At 38.6% G+C, this 18,102-nt stretch overlaps 1 protein-coding gene across 1 annotated transcript in view; it reads left to right on the forward strand.

Moving 5' to 3' along the window:
• Positions 1 to 18,102, forward strand: part of NPHP4 (nephrocystin 4) — a 311,285-nt gene that overhangs the window by 97,505 nt on the left and 195,678 nt on the right. Inside the window, exons 4-6 of the mRNA XM_063435987.1 lie at positions 1,219 to 1,283; positions 7,569 to 7,724; positions 17,450 to 17,586. Of these exons, the coding sequence (XP_063292057.1) occupies positions 1,219 to 1,283; positions 7,569 to 7,724; positions 17,450 to 17,586 (358 nt within the window). The remainder of the gene's footprint in view (positions 1 to 1,218; positions 1,284 to 7,568; positions 7,725 to 17,449; positions 17,587 to 18,102) is intronic.

Below are 18,102 nucleotides of genomic sequence, written 5' to 3' on the forward strand. Positions count from 1 at the left end.
TTTTACATAATTAGGTCATTTTATTAATTACAATTTGCAGGACCTGCCTGACAACCCAGGCCGAAAGTTCAGGGAATTTAATTTTCTAGCACTATATTTAACCCTGTAACTTTCCAAGACACCACAAAACCTGTACATGGGGGGTACTGTTTTACTCGGAAGACTTCACTGAACACAAATATTAGTGTTTCAAAACAGTAAAATTTATTAAAATGACAATATCGTCAGTGACCGTGACATTTTTTGGCATTTTTCCCACACAAATGGTACTTACACTGACGATATAATTGTTGTGATACGTTTGACTGTTTTACAACACTAATATTTGTGTTCAGCGAAGTCTCCCGAGTATAACAGTACCCCTCATGTACAGGTTTTGTGGTGTTTTCAAAAGTTAGAGAGTCAAAAATAAGGCTTGCGTTTCAGTTTTTTCACATTAAAATTTGCCAGGTTGCCTTTGAGACCTTATGGTAGCCCAGGAATGAAAATTACCCCCATGATGGCATACCATTTGCAATAGTAGACAACCCAGGGTATTGCAAATAGGGTATAATAAAGGGTGGACCCTATAGTGATGGATAGAGAGGTTAAGGGACAGCACAGGGGGTAACCCTAAGTAGATAAATGCAAAAGGAGAGAAGAGGAACTGTCCCTAAATAATATATAAGCGAAAATGGAAAATAATAAATAAATGAGTAATCTTTTAATAGGTGAGACTAAGCACACACACAATTACTAACAAAGTTGCTAGTCACTACTGTCCCAATAATGGATACCTGGGGCAGACACGGTGGCTGCAACTGGACAAACTGTGTGAAAAATATATACAAGTGGGAAGACAGTGAACAGAACGTAGATAGACAATGATAGGGCAAAACCCACAAAATTTGAGAATGGTTGTAGACAACAAACTAGGCAACAATGTGCAATGTCAGTCAGCAGTTGCTAAGGCCAGTACGGTATTGTCATGTATAAAACGGGGCATTCATTCTCAGAATGAAAATATAAATTTACCTCTTTATAAGTTAATGATAAGATCACACGTTGAATATGCTGTGCAATTTTAGGTACCTGAAAACAAAACAACTTTGTATGAAAAAGAGTCGGCGTATATTTATTCAATGATTATTTTGTGCACACTACTTTAGAATTTTTAAGTATTCCTGGAATTATGTTTGCTTTATATTGCATTGATAGATATTTCTATTCCTGTTCCAGGCTAAAGCTTTATCATGGAACACCTCGAGCACTTCTGCATCCAGCCTGCAAGGACCTCAGTGAGTGTAAGTATAATTCACTGTGTCAAGGCTTCTACCTTTTACCTTATGTTTTATGGAATACATCTTTGCTAAAATATAGTTAAAGCTGGTATATTGTGATATTCCATGTTTAAATATGTTTCAAGAGCTGATATTCATGGGTAGTTTTGTTCCTCGTTTTTATTAATATTATCCAGCTTAACCTTAGACTCTAAAGTGCCTAAAGGTATATTGTTGTTCCTCATTTTTATAAATATTACCTAGCTCAACCTTACACTCTGTGCTTACGTAAAAGCATATTGTAAAAAGTCAGACGGGTCCATGATGGATGTGTTACAACGCTGTGAGAAAAATAGGACAAGTATGATTTTTATATTTTTTTTTCCCATAAATTATGATTTTGTTATCATTGTTTTATATACAGCTATGATTACACAGGTATGTCACACCTGTATAGTCTTCATCATACAACACAGATTTTGTGCCTTATACAAGGAAGCTTCAGTGCTTACATGTATACACAAACAAAATGCCAGGTTGTGAATTGGGATGGGGCAAGGGTCTTGACGTAAAAAGTGGTCATGGTTGCATTCAGCAATGGTTTTCTCATGTGCATGGTAATGGGAAAGTGTTTGAACATACATAAATGGAGCTATAGCTATATAAAGCACCAGGTGGCAGGATCCTTCCAAATAATTTGGGCTGACACAGATGATATAGATTGCACCCTTACTGTCACAGTATTTTGTGTTGTTTTTAGGAAGACGGGGAAAATAAAATGATAAAAAACAAAACACATTTTTCAAAGGACTTTACTTGCTTAATTTGCATAGCTTTAAAAAAATAAACAAACAAATTCGCTGAAGGATCCCTTTAGAACACATTGATTTCCTGATCTGTGTACTGCATGTTAAGCACAATCTGGAGGCCATTTTTTTAATTTTATTTTAAATCTCCGATTTCACAGTCGTTGACATTGTTTAAATAACAGAGTTTCTTTAACACACATCAATATGTGTTTAACGCTGCGTCTTTCTACTGTTTAATAACAGACTCTTATTCCTAGAATCTAGGACGCGTATTGATGTGTACGTTGCTAGACTGCATGCAACAGTGAGAGCAGTAGGGAAGAAATAATTTTATTGACAAAATGTATAGAGAAAATCAACTGAACCTGGATAAGATGTAAAGGAATGCAACCTTGACACATCTGTCAATAAGCCCACATTTTCATTTTCTTTAGTACTTGCTAATCTCGCAGATGAATTCACATTTTATATGCATCAAAGGATATTTTTACGTTTTATTTAAAAAAATAAAAATAAAAAAAAAGGAATCTTTTCTGAGAATTACTTAAAGGTATAAGGCATTTCCAGTTCTGGGTTCCGGAATAAAAATGTCTTCCTCTAAGAGAATTAATCAATGTTTTTCCCCTCAAAATTCACATCTTATTATCCACCTCTTGGTGATATTATGCAACACTCATATCAAGTAATTTCACCATTTCACAGGATTTTTGATAGAACGATTTAGTTTAGAATCCGGTACATGGGATCACAATTTGTTAGCCACTACTGGATTATTTGAACTGTTTGCATCTTATAATGTAGAGTATTTATTGGGGTCATAGATTCCAGAGGGTGTTGGCTCAAGCCATATATGAGGATTGACTGATCACTTGATCTCCACAAATCCCAGTACTGTGAATATCTGCCGTTATTTTCTTTTAATAGCGACTTGGTAGAAAAGTACAAATCTCATCCAATATTCAGGCTGGTTACAAATGTCACACTGGGGGCATGGCATCCAACTGTGCTTGCAGCTCACAGACATGTTTCAATAAAGGCCTAGACAGCTGTGCATGCATGACCTGCTCATTCGTTAAATGCACATAACTGCAAAAAATATATTTTATGTATTGTACCATTGATGACAGGACCCTAGAGGGATTGCGAGGACATGGTTCCCAAATTCAGGAATAGACACCAATATGACACCACTTGTTTATCTCACCAGCACCATGGGTATTGTAATCGTGGTTACTTCTTTAAGTAGGAGGACAGATTGTTCTTCTTATGGTCTCTTATCAAGCCTTTAGACATTTCCACTCTGTATGTGAATTTGGCTGAAAATATTCACTAGGTCAACAGGCTAACAGAGATTATATTCCTGAAATAGAAACCGTGATTGACGGCATATTTCTAAGATGTTGTGCAATAGCTGCAAGCCAATGCTATTAAAGGTAATATGTTTTATCCCAGGAACCAGATCTAGAAAAGAAAAAAAAAAAAAAAAACACCCCTTACCTTGAAAACAAAAATACCATATTGTAACGAAAATATAACCCAACACGCAGGATTCAACTCAACAGAAGACAACACAGAGGGGAGATACGTCTACCGGACCTTAGAATGGCCGGACTCGATGTATATGAGAGGAGTACAGAGTCAGGAGCGATCCGAGGTCAAGGGCACAAAGAGACAGCGTAAACTAGGACTAGCCGGGGTCTGATACACAGTAAACAGCAAGCCGGCAAACAGAACAGATAAGGATAAAGAGATAACGTAGTCAGAAACAAAGCCAAGGTAAAGTACGAAGGAACACAACTGAACACAACAAGCGCTAAAGGGAACTGAAACAGAAACCACGATAGGGCAAGGAACTAAGGGAAAAAAGTAAGTATATATGCCTTAACATCTATTTTGATTGGCCCCTGTCACATCCACACCCTCAAATGGTAAGTGTATGGCTCCCACTGTCCCTTTAACAGCGCGCCGAGACCCGCGGCGCGCTTTTAGAGTCAGGCGGGACACGTGACCGCTTCTCGCGGTCACTGCCCGCCTTCCTGTTGCAGCCATCGGATGAGCCGCTTGTGGCTCGTGCAGCAGCAGGACCGCGCGCGACATGAACAGAGGACCCCAGCCGGCCCCTGGAAAGGGTAAGTACCGCTACACATATGTTATAAAGCATCCTCTATACACCACTTGCACCATTCTATAAATGGGAGAACAATGGTGTGTTGTAATTCACCAAAAGAGGCAGTGTCTAACATGTTTTTTCTTTATGAATAGGGAAAATGCCATTGATTTTATTTTTTGGTATGTATCTCCACGTGTATAATTTATTTGTCCCTATTACTCTATTTCACTCTCTTTGTGTGTGTTTCTGTAGAGAAAAAAAAACTGAATGTTCTCTAAAAGAGCAAGAGAAGGGAAACCACAGATTTCCTATTGGATTGAGGTCTGGCTTTGACTAAGCCATTCCAACACATTTACATGTTTCCTCTTAAACCACTCAAATGTTGCTTTAGCAGTGTGTTTGGAAGGTGATCCTCCGTCCTAGCCTCAAATCACGCACAGAGTGGTACAGGTTTTGCTGAAGAATATCCCTGTAGTTAGCACCATCCATCTTTTCCTCAACTCTGACCAGTTTCCCAGTCCCGGCTTCTGAAAAACATCTCCACAGCATGATGCTGCCACCACCATGTTTCACTGTGAGGATGGTGTTCTTTGGGTGATGTGTTGGCTTTGCGCCAGACATAGCGTTTTCTTTGATGGCCGAAAAGTTCAATTTTAGTCTCATCAAACCAGAGCACCTTCCTCCATACATTTTGGGAGTCTCCCACATGCCTTTTGGCAAACTCAAAACATGCCATTTTGTTTTTTTGCTGAAAGTAATGGCTTTTTTTCTGGCCACTCTGCCATAAAGCCCAACTCTATGGATCGTACAGCTTATTGCCGTCCTATGTACAGATACTCCAGTCTCTGCTGTGGAACTCTGCAGCTCCTCCAGGGTTACCTTAGGTCTCTGTGCTGCCTCTCTGATTAATGCCCTCCTTCCCCGGTCCGTGAGTTTTGGTGGGCGGCCATCTCTTGGCAGGTTTTCTGTTGTGCCATGCTCTTTCCATTTGGTTATGATATATTTGATGGTGCTCCTGGGGATCATCAAATATTTTAATATTTTTTTTAAAACCTAACCCTGGATACTTCTCAACAACATTGGCCCTTACTTGTTTGGAGAGTTCCTTGGTCTTCGTGGCAGTGTTTGGTTGGTGGTTCCTCTTGCTTAGGTGTTGCAGCCTCTGGGGTCTTTCAAAAAAGGTGTGTATATGTAATGACAGATCATGTCATGTTACACAAGCACCCCTTCAAACACCAACACTGTACATTACACTATAGCGCCAGTAAATGCAGCAGCGCTGTACAGATATACAACGTAGAAATTTTGACTGGGGGTGCCTTGGAAATATACTGAAATATTAAGAGCGCCTTGAATCTAAAACAATTGGGAACCACTGATACATGCATTAAGTGGAATATATCACTTTCTAGCTTTTAGCCCCATGCTTTGTATAGATATCACACTCACCTGTATTGCATGTTACTCATTCATATTTTTTATTTTTTATGTTATATATAATTTTTCTTTTAATGCATTCAGTACTGTCTGTTGCTTCAGTTCCGAAACACGGAATTTCCGATTCATACATCTACAGATTTTACTTTCATTTAGCGTATTATTCACAGTTGGATTTCCTACCAGCCAAAATCTAGGCACTGAGGCATGAGCCACAATGGCGAATTTAAAATGCAAACTGATTTTCAACAAACACCTTAGCATCGTGGATCTGCATCAATTCTCGGTGCTGTATTCTGGTCTGTAGAGTTTAATTTCATGTTCTTTCTGATCCACCAAAGCTCTGAGTTGTACAGAATCACTCATAAATCACTTTATTATTGGAGTGTTGCATAAAGCAGCCTACTGATTTAAGTACAATTTAATACATTTGGTATTTTTTATTTTATTTTTTTGCTTTCTGTAGGGGCTATGTCTGATATGCCAAGTACATATTTTTCTTCATCCATCTTTCCTGCATTACAAAATGGGTAACAGAGGTTCCATCCCTTCTCCTTTGTTGTGGAAATGTTGTGTTATCATTTTTATTATAGTGTTTAAACTGCCCAGCTAAAGGCTACTAAAGGCACCCAGGCCATTTCTTCTCAACAAAGTGGTGTGAGTGTAGTGTCCTTGTAGTTTTAGTCTGCAAAGTAAAATATTGCAGGATTAACGCACCTCTGGTTGTCCTCCTGAAAGCCACTAGAGGCGCTTCTACATTGAGAATTGAGTCAAACTCTTTTCTCAATAAAATGCTTCTCCTGGAGCAACATGTGATTGGCACAGCACGGCAAATTACTTCCCTATGGGCAAGCATTGGCTTAGCTGAGATAATCATGGGGAAGCTTTTGATTGGTTGAAGGCAGGGCAGCTGCGGAGAGAGCAGTGTGGCGATAAAGGAAAGCTAAGTAAATGTACCTTTTTCCATGCACTCTGGGGGGGCATACATCTAATAAATTACAGAACATTATAGCGTTAGGAATAAATGTTTGTATTCCTAACAATATATAATTCCTTCAAAAGGACACTATGGGCACCCAGGCCACTTTAGCACATTGAAGTGGTCAGGGTGCACTGTCCCAAGTCAATTAACCCTGCATAGCTTGGTGGGTTAACTCTACCTCTAGTGGCTGACATTTGGACACCCAACTGGCGCTGAGCGTCCTCACATTATGCATGGGGACGTCCAGCATCACCCAAAACCCCATAGGAATCTCCATTTACTTTCCTCCAGGGAAATCCTAATGTGAGCGTGGCCATTGCCACCCAAGCGCATTAGGTCTGCAACGCTGGATTACATCAGTGGGGAAGGAGTGATGGTGGGCTTGAGCCAGTGCCGAGAGACATCGGTACTGGACTGAGGCAAGTGACAGAACATTTTTTTTTCACCCCTTATGCACCTGGGGGCTGGAGAGGAAATAGTGCCTGGCACTATAGTTATCCTTTGAAAAAAAATTACAATTACAGTATAGCATATAGCATAGTTCAGTTCTTTTACGGTATAATTTGACAGAGACTACTGTAGTCTATTGTAGTGATTTTGAATATTTAAAATATTTAAAACTTTTTAGAGTAGAAATAATTATAACTCAGTGGTTGGATGCATTGTGTATATTTTCATACACAGTGGAGCATCCATATAACAATCACCTCAGATTTAGCCAGTTTTAGACTAAAATATGTTAACTACAAAAATAGTGGCATCAGAAAATTAGCCAGTTAAACTATTTTGGCCTAAAATATTAGACAATTCCTAGTTTAGAGAATACAATCTCTGTATACTTGTTTTGATGCTGCACTGGTTTATGTAATGATATTTTGAGGATCTTTATGCATTATAATAACTCTCTAAAGTACACAGATCAAACTGTTGCTGTTATTCTTAAATGTCCCAACATTGTTCTTTATTTCTAGTGAGCAAACATATGACAATGATTGAAAACAGCCTCATGCAATACACGGTGCGGCCTCACGGAGCGCTAGATGGAGTAATGCACTTGCTTCCTCAAAACATTCTTGTTTCTGGTTCTGAAAAAATTCCGGGTATAATTCCAGCACAAGATGCATCAGGTAAGGGGTTCATTTAAAGATTTTATTTTTGTGTTAGGTATGTTTTTTTTCCTCTTAATTTTTAATTTGATTTATTCATGAGAACATTATAATCAGTTAGGAACTGTCACTCACTGCTTCTGCAGTGAGGACCATGGCAAATCATACGTGAATTTAAAGAGGCGGGACTCTCGCTTTATCATTACCATTGAAAAAACTTGCCTATAATTTGTGTTTATCTTTTTGCCTGAGATGATTAATTCCCTTTTAAATTTTATATTAAAGATTAAGCAAATATCATCATATTCCAGTTAAGACAAAGCATTCATTCTCTTTCCTGATCAGAGTCCAGTTGCAGGATAAAGTTGTTTGGATTTCTACCTGTAATTTAATTTTTTTCACACTTCACAAATATATATATATATATTCTAAATATAGGAATAAATCAAAATATTATTAAAAACCCTTTAAGTTGCACACATGTTGATTTCATGGGCTAAACCCTTTGAGTGCTAATTTAGGCTGTCCACATGGCTGCCTGCCTATCATTGTCATCCATGTTGCACTAAACTGTTATTGATAACACAGACGTATAAATTCTGTATCATCTGTTTGTCTGGAGAGGGAGCGGTCTGCTTTTAGTGCCTCTTTACCATATGACATGTTGTAGCATTTATTAATGTAACCTACTTTATAAAACTGTAGTTTAATATATATTGGTTTGTTCCTCTCCTTGTGATATCATTGAAAATACTTTTTATTAAGAAAACTCACAGACTCTTTTTCTAAGCAGCTCAGGCTGAAGAGAAGAAAATGACCCAGGCCTAAAAGCCTAAATGTCTTTTCAACTAAATAGCTATGGTTAATAAAAATCTGCAATGCAATGTATATTAATCTTATATCCAAATATGTTTTTAAGGTGATTTCCATTTAACCCCTTAAGGACCAAACTTCTGGAATAAAAGGGAATCATGACATGTCACACATGTCATGTGTCCTTAAGGGGTTAAAGAACAACATTTTGAAGAATTGTTATATAAATAAATACAATTAAACAAATTCTATTAAAAAATAAAAACAGAAAAATACCTTTAGAGGAACACTATAGGGTCAGGAACACAAACATGTATTCCTGATCCTATAGTGTTAAAGCCACCATCTAGCTAGCCCCTCTTGCCTCCCTAAATATAGTAAAATCTTACATGTATCCAAGTCTGCAGCTGCTGGCTCTGCCCGTGTCTACCTCTTACCTGCCTGCTAGCCATATAGGTGATGGAAGCACACTCATCCCTTCGTCCTGGAATTCTGGATGCTATGCTGCACAAGTCCCAGTACCACAACGGACCAAATGTAGAATTTGAGTATATACTCAAATTTTGACCTGCCTGCTGTCTGCTGACAGCATGAGAAATGGTGGTCTGAGCCAATCACAATGCTCCCCCGTAGGATTGGCTGGACTGTCAAGGAGCCAGATCAGGGGCAGAGCCAGCACAAGTCAAACACAGCCCTGGCCAATCAGCATCTCCTCATAACTTGAATCAATGCATCTCTATGACGAAAGTTCAGTGTCTGCATGCAGAGGGTGGATAGACTGAATGGCAGTGCTATTCACTGTGCAGCACTGCCCCAGGAAGCACCTCTAGCAGCCATCTGAGGAGTGGCCAGTGGAGTTATCACTAGTCTGTAATGTAAACACTATATTTTCTCTAAAAATAAAGTGTTTACAGCAACAAGCCTGAAGGGAATGATTATACTCACCAGAACAAAGGCAATACGCTGTAGTTGTTCTGGTGACTATAGTTTCCCGTTAAGTTCCTAAGGATGTTGAACACATTGACAACTGTCAGTAGCAAACAAATTTCTTCCTGACTACGAAGAGGTTCATGTCAGGAATACAAGTTGATCCAGCACAAAGAACTGTATCAGGACTAAAAGGTAACGTCTTACCGGGCCTTAGAATGGCCGGACTTAACGTACCAGAGAATAGTCAGAATACTTGCCGAGGTATACAGAAAGAGACACAATGATGAGGAATACACTCTCGACAACCACTAGGGAAAAAATGACAGGGCAATGAGCAGAAGGAGTAGGTAACCTTAAATACTCCTCTTGTGGATCCGATTGGCCGAAACCGTTTGTCCTTTACGTGACATTACGTGCACGTCAATGTCTCTCATGCCGTGGGCGGACATGGGGTTATTAATTAGTGTGGATCCGCAGCGGCCGGCGGCCGTCATGTTTATTGGCAAGGCAACCACCATCAATGTCGCAAGGTGAGGATGAACATGTGACAGCTCACCAGTCAGAAACTGTGCATTCTTGTCGATAAAGTAATCTTATCTCATAAACCACTTTCCAGTAGCAATTTATCATCAAAGTGCTGCTCCCTAATTTTATCTTCTCTACTATCTAGAGATCAGGTAGGAGAGACTGCCTACCACATTTGGACAATAAGCGCTAGAAATCTTGCAATTTATGTAAAGTTGTTTATTTCCCCAGCCACAATTGCAGTCATCACGTCATTCTGTGTTTGCTTTCTGTTTATAGTGCCCGGCTCACAGTTTTATAAATCAGACTGTGTGCATTCACCTACTGAACTTACCCTCAAGGGCAGTAGAGAGTCCGTCCTAGTTGCACGTGCATAGAGATAGAGCCCCATAATGTTTGCACTAGTAAACCTGCAAGTGCATGAAATATTAGAGCTTCACCTACATACTTGTATAAGTGCCACAATGACTGACTTTATGACAATTTGTTTTCATAAAACACTTTATTATAAACTATTTTAACCACTTAAGAAAAACAATGTATTGCAACACTCAACTAAAAGTCAGGTTAAAAAGTTTCCTAAAGCCTTAGCCTTTAGAGTGGAGATGTACATAGACAGTACATTGTATATATGTGTCACTTTATATTATGCAGGAACAATAAATTTAGATCAGTTTTCTGTAGGAGCAGCTGAATATAAGCAACAGTTAGACACTTCAACCATGTGGACATCTGACTTTTGATGACATTGTACATGTAATTTATGAGCTTCTAAGAAACCCATTCATATTTCCCCAATAATAATAATAATTTAGAGGGAAGAACTACATGTCCATAAACAAATAAGTCCCAGTGTTCAAAATTTGAATTTATGCCATTCGAATTGTTAAAACTAGTGGTCAGGGATGCAAAATCAGAAATTTGAACACGTACACAGCTGTTGAATCAGTTCCTATTTCAAAACGAACCTGCGGTTTCTACTCCTTTGAGATATAACAGCAACATATATTCACGTCCAACCCTCCAAAGACCGTTTTACAATGTAAACTCATTTATGTGGGTTTGCTGCCAGAACCATTATTTTTTATTTATTTTTTGTAAGCCCAAACAACAAAAATAGCATTAACGTGCAAGCTTGGCTGCTTTTTACATACACAAATTCCCTTCATACCATTATCGTTTGTTCTGGATTTTTAATTATATAGTTAAAGGAATGCACACCATCTTAGAAAAGCTGTTGATGGATGCAAGTTCTGCATTCTATAAATTAAAAACCTTATATCTTTAGATCCTTATATACAATGAAAAACAAAGAAAAAAAAATCAAGTTACCTGTGCACAAGCCCGAATCCCTATGCATATTTAAATCCTTATATGCCAGTGGTCATAACTGGGTTGAAAGTGGACCTTTTGGCATGAATTACACGGCATTTTTAAGCTAGGAAATATATAAAGGAATAGTACTTAATTGCTTTAAGGGTTCACCTCCTCCCTCGCACCACCTCCCCAGTACATAAAGGGTTAAAAAACAGACCTTAATTTACTTACCTGATTCCAGCGCTGATGTCCCTTGCAGCTGGGTTGATGATTCGCCTACTCCGACGTCAACTGACAGGGGGACTAATGCGCATGCTTGGCGAGCGCTGCGAGCACATTCGGCCCTCCCAATATTAAAGCACTGAATCAATGCTTTACTATAGAGATTTAACTGACATTGGATGTTCTCATGTAGAGCATATGGACGTTCAGCTTCAGTTAGGCGACCTGAAGTTCGGTAAAATCCCGGAAGCGTCTCTAGTGCCTGTTTGGTAGACAGCCACTAGAGGCTGTCTTAATACTGCAATGCAAACATTGCAGTTTATTTAAAACTGCAATGTCTTACATTACAGGACTAAAGGAGATAAGAACACTGCACCCAGACAACTTCAATGAGGTGAAATAGTCTGAGTCTCTATAGTGTCCCTTTAACAAATGATACCCAAATGTAATTTTAATACAAGAGTGGGTTAAATGTAGCTATCCCCAATTATGCATTATCTCTCAATATCTCAGTATTCATCCCCGATTATGCATTATCTCTCAATATCTCAGTGTAAGTTATCCTTTAGCAGAGGCAGAGCTAAGTAACAGAGATTTGGATGCTGTCTAATCTGTAGACAGTTTTCTATATTGCGGCAGGAGATTGTATTTTTGAAGTCTGAGATTTGTAAATTTTCCATTAAACAAACTGAGACTGGGACTGTTGCAAAGCCACTGCCACAGAGATGTCCTAGTAATGGCAGATGGATTACTGTAGGATATGGTAGACTTAGAGTTGTGGATAAATTGCATATTGCACAGACTGTTGTTCTACATAATTCATTTTCAGCACTTTCAGAGTGTAGTGGTGTTATGGAGACAGGCTCAAGCGCCGAGTGTAGTGGTGTTATGGAGACATGCTCAGGCACAGAGTGTAGTGGTGTTATGGAGACAGGCTTGGGCACTGAGCGTAGTGGTGTTATGGAGACAGGCTCAGGCACCAAGTGTAGTGGTGTTATGGAGACAGGCTCAGGCACCAAGTGTAGTGGTGTTATGGAGACATGCTCAGGCACAGAGTGTAGTGGTGTTATGGAGACAGGCTTGGGCGCCGAGCGTAGTGGTGTTTTGGAGACAGGCTCAGGCACCAAGTGTAGTGGGGTTATGGAGACATGCTCAGGCACAGAGTGTAGTGGTGTTATGGAGACAGGCTTGGGCGCTGAGCGAAGTGGTGTTATGGAGACAGGCTCAGGCACCAAGTGTAGTGGTGTTATGGAGACATGCTCAGGCACAGAGTTTAGTGGTGTTATGGAGACAATATAACCAAATAACAAGCTAAAATGGCGCAATGTATTTCAAGTGACTAAAAAATTGTATATACTAAATAATAGCAGCACCTTATAAGTGTAAAAGCTCATAAAACACTAAAATACAAATGGTTCAAACATAAAGTGCGCTGTGCCTTTAAATAACTGTGCATTCACAAATCTGTGCAAAACACAACACTCATAAAAGTGCTAAAGTGTCAAATGTGCTAAATACCCAATATTGTGACATATATCTTATGCACTATCAATTATACAATTTATTAAAGTGCAAAGAAGAAAAAATATTCTGTTTTAAACAATGATTAATAAGTGCTAGTTTGTGAATCAGTATAGCTAATAAGGTATACAAACCCAAATTTGATAAGAATAACTTGATTCTCCACATGTAAAACAAAAAGAGACAAAATGCAATAGTATAATATTGTTTTTATACTTATAAATATTTAAACAATGTGATGAACACTCACAAACATGGAGCAGGTAAAGAGACTGCTCAGGCTATCCTCGCTTTCTCACTGTTACACAGTGTCTCCAGGAAATGAACTGCTTACAGATTCCAATGGGGAAAAAACGATCGGGCGGCCGTCAAGTATAAAATAAATGTTATTGGTAAAATACTCCGCAGACTTTTGTAGGTTAGATTTAAGATCGCTCAGACTTTCATTCAAACAAATCGTTAAACATCCGGACACCGGTATCTCTGGATATCATAAAACTTGTCCCACAGTCTTTCGAGCGTCCAATCTCCCTCACGTCCTGCGTGCTAGCGTGATGACGCGTTTCGCCGTATAGGCTTCCTCAGATCACGTGTTCCTGTGCCGACCATCACGTTTTTAACAGTCTCAAAAAGTAGGCGTGCCTCTATTCTCGATAGTGTCCAATGCGTTATGGAGACAGGCTTAGGCACTGAGTGTAGTGGTGTTATGGAGACAGGCTCGAACCCTGAGTGTAGGAGTGTTATGGAGACAGACGCAGACAATGAGTTTGTGGAACCACCATCCTCTATGTCAAAGTTGTGCAAGACTGCAGCCAATGACAACAGGGATAAGGTGAGGCCTGATAGAAAGCAGTTGTTGTTGGGGGATTCTGTCATAAGAGGTGTGGAGCTGGACCGTAGTGGCCTTTTGAGATGTCTTCCTTGAGTTACTGCTTACAGAGACTGGAGACATGACATATTTGTAATATTTTTAGGCTCGCAAACCAGGAAATGGAATTGGATGTACTTGTCCATATAGAGACAAATGACTCACTGCTATGGACAAATGACTTGCAGTGAGGTTTCAGAGGTAAAGGAAGTTTTGTTGTATTTTTGCCAATGATATAAGTCAGGTTGCTTCCACACTGTCATTCTCTGAAGTTCTGCCTGTGCATAACACTCAGAAAGACAGGCGGATGCGTATCAGGGACTTTAACTTGTGGCTTGGTGAATGGTGTCGGGAGCAAGGATTTGGCTTGACTTATACTACTTATAAGCAAGAATATACTCGCCAAGATTCAGCGATGTAAAATGGGCAAATATATATAATTTTACCCGATGTAATCTTTGATTCTTGATTTTACTTAACCAATAGTGGACTCTTTAGTGTAATACAGCCATTCTTTTGGGGTGATTTGAGGTGATTGGGTCTGGTAAATACGCTGGGGTATTGGAGTTTATCATATAGAGCTACTGTTAGGTTGATCTATTCAGCCTCTGTGTATTTGAATCCATTTCTAACCTATATTTTCCTCCTCTACATGATCTCCTCTATCCTTTCGATTTCTATTATGTACTAGTTACTTTGCAACTCTCTGACCCCATACAAGGTCCAGGTTGCATTATAATCGTCACTTTTAAGCATCCACTTGGCTAAACTGCTACATTTAATAGTGATTTGTTATCACAATTCTCATATTTAGCATTTACTTTGTCTAAGTCTTAAGTGATTGATACATATTATCCCCTCACCCCCTTTTTTGACCTTAATTTTGGGCTAAGGAATTTGGCACTTTGTGGCCCTCTGCAAAGTCTAGTTTGTATTGCAACCATCACTTTTAGCAATTAACGTAATTTAAGTTTAGATTGCCACATCTAATAGTGGTTTGTATACCCTTATTACCACTTTTGGCATCAACTTTGTTTAAGTGTATATTGCTATATTTATTAGTGATTGATATACCATGCAGCTAATAGGCTAGACTAACTTTGTTTAAGTATATATTGCTACACTCATTAGTGATTGATATACCATGCAGCCAATAGGACAGACTAAGTAACTTTGCACTCTGTGGCCCTCTGCAAGGTCTAGTTTGCATTGCAACCATCACTCTTAGCAATTAACTTCAATTAAGTTTAGATTGCCACATCTAATAGTGGTTTATATACTCCTATCACCACTTTTGGCATCAACTTTGTCTAAGTGTATATTGCTACATTCATTAGTGATCATTCATTAGTGATTGATCCATCCATTGAACCATCACTCTTAGCAATTAACTTAATTTAAGTTTAGATTGCCACATCCAACAGTGGTTTATATACTTTTATCACCACTTTTGGCATCAACTTTGTCTAAGTGTATATTGCTACATTTTCTTGTGATTGATATACCATGCAGTTAATAGGCCAGATTTTTTGACGAGTCCTAAAGCTATTTGGTTTTTTATACCGTTATTTTCAATACAATTTATTTATTTTCTATAAGACGTTCACTGTGGGTTGGTTTGAAGGAGAACGGCCCGTCTTGTCACAAGGTGGTTTCTCCTTCATTCTTTATTTCAAATATATATAATTATTTGGGGTCTTGTTTAAATTTCTGAGAGCAATCAGGGCTCCGTTCAACAAACCTCACTAATACTCACAGTCACATTTACACTGTATATCCAATCTTAAAGGAAGAGCAATCAGGGCTCCGTTCAACAAACCTCTCTAATATTAAGTCACATTTACACTGTATATCCTGACCCTATAGTGTTAAAAACCACCATCTGGCCTCCCTTTTCCCCTTAAATATAGTAAAATCTTACTTGTGTTCAAGTCAAACACAGCTCTGGCCAATCAGCAGCTCCTCGTAGAGATGCATTAAATCTATGCATCTCTATGAGGAAGGTTCAGTGTCTTGATGCAGAGGGTGGAGACACTGAATGGCAGTGCACTGCACCTGGAAGCACCTCCAGTAGCCATCTGAGGAGTGGCCAGTGCAGGTATCACTAGGCTGTAATGTAAACACTGCATGTTCTCTGAAAAGAAAAAAAAAATGTGAATGCAATGCTCTAAAGAGCTTACAATCTAAAATAAGTGGAGGAAAATATTATGCAACATTTAAAGCAAAAAATTGATTGCTAAATGTATTTAAAAACTGAAGACTGTAAGCACTATGTAATTTAGAGTGGAACTGATACTTCCTGGGATTTTTAATAATATGATTGTTTTTATCCTATATTTAACAAATGGATATATGTGACTTGTAAAAAATAAAATTAAATGTAGAAACCACCAAATGTAGAAAGCACTTGGTTACCACCATCTTGGCTTCTTGTTCAGTCAGCATAGAGAAAACAAATAGAGAAGTGAAGAAATGAAACAATGATTCTATTTCTTTACCTAATTTGCAATGTATGCCCTTGCTGTGCTTGCTGGGATGTTATTTGCTACGTTTTTAATAAATTTAAAAGAAATGAGAGCATCCCATGAATAAAGATTGTTATAAATGATTTTCAATGGTTTATTCAAGGTTTTAATTTTCAGAGACCTGATGTCCCACTTTAAAAAAATGAGACAGATTAGTAAAGGTAATGGGGACATAACGAGAAACTTTTCAGTACAGTAGTACAGCACCCTGCTGTTATTAAAGGGAAACTATAGCACCCAGACAACTTAACCTCATTAAAGTGGGCTGAGTGCAGTGTCCCTTTAACCCTGCAGCTGAACATGTTGTAGTTTTAGAGAAACTGCAATGTTCACATTGCAGGGTTATGACTGCCTCTAGTGGCTGTCTACCAGACAGATGGTAGAGGCACTTCATAGTCCCCACTTTATTCATGAGGAAGTCCAGCATCTTCAAATCCCCCTTAGGAAAGCATTGATTAAGTGCTTCCTATGGGAAGCCCTAATGTGCGCACGGCACTCTCCACACATGCACTTTAGGTTCCCTCTGGGTGCTGATGTTTTTAACCCTTTGCTAGCAGGAAAGGGGGGAGTGTGACGGAATTAAGTCAAAGGGATACTATAATGTTAGGAAAACAGTGGTCCTTCTTTATTATAAATTTTGGGGGTTTATACTGCCCTATTTGGCATTTGTCACTTGGTCCCCGGCAGATGTAGTATTTGCACAGAATTGACATTAAGCATCCTGGAACAGATTTCCGGCCTGCCTAAGTGCCTTTTACTCTGCATATTGAATCTCTCAAGTTGAGAGATCTGCACTTACAGATTTCTTATCTTTGACACTTCTAAAAGAAGAAATGGTCATGGACATTATAGTAACCTTTTAATATCCCTACACTGACTATTTAACTGCGTAGTAGATATGCCTTAATCAAGTGAATATAAAGAATTTCTTAAAGGACTGCAGAATTGGAAAGGTTTGATTGGGTGGGAAGGGCAGCCTTGTATATGTTAGATCAAATAACCACAATATTTATTTTGCTGTTTAGGTGATGGACTTAAGAAACCGTGTCTTCAGAAGTCTGTGATTTGTTACTTAGACAAACTATCTTTGTTTCTCTATCCCATGTTGGAAAAATTTGAAGAAGAACTAGCAGGATTGGTCAATAGTGACCGTTTACCAAAGGTAAAGTTAGTCTCGTGGTTTTTGTTTGAATTTTCTTTTTTTTCCTCTTCAGTTTGGCATGATTAGCCAATTTTAGGCCATCAATATAGAACACGGCATCACTGCTTATTATGCAGGTAGCTTCTTCGCTGAACAGGTGAATTGAAAAACAACCTTGCAAAATCAATGCAAATGTAAGTCAGCTAGAAAAATTGCCCAACGCGGTCATATTTATACCTATTTTGCCTAAATTAAGACAATTCCTCTTGCCTCTCATCACAGTTCACTATTTAGTGAATAAATGCCACAGAGTTTCATTGTCCTAAATAATAAAAAAAAGCATATTGTATTTTGTTCTAATATACTGTTTTAAATCAATTACATTTGTATGAGAATGTCATTTGTTAAAAAAAAAAAAATGACTTCAGGCATTCAATTGTAGGCTACATTATTAAACCTTATAAACCAACAGTGACTTATCAGCTAGCTATAATTCATGGTTGCATATCCTTCTTTAAATTCAGCTAGGTCAACTCG

The sequence above is a fragment of the Pelobates fuscus genome, chromosome 11 (genome assembly GCF_036172605.1).
Source record: "Pelobates fuscus isolate aPelFus1 chromosome 11, aPelFus1.pri, whole genome shotgun sequence".
NCBI lineage: Eukaryota > Metazoa > Chordata > Amphibia > Anura > Pelobatidae > Pelobates > Pelobates fuscus.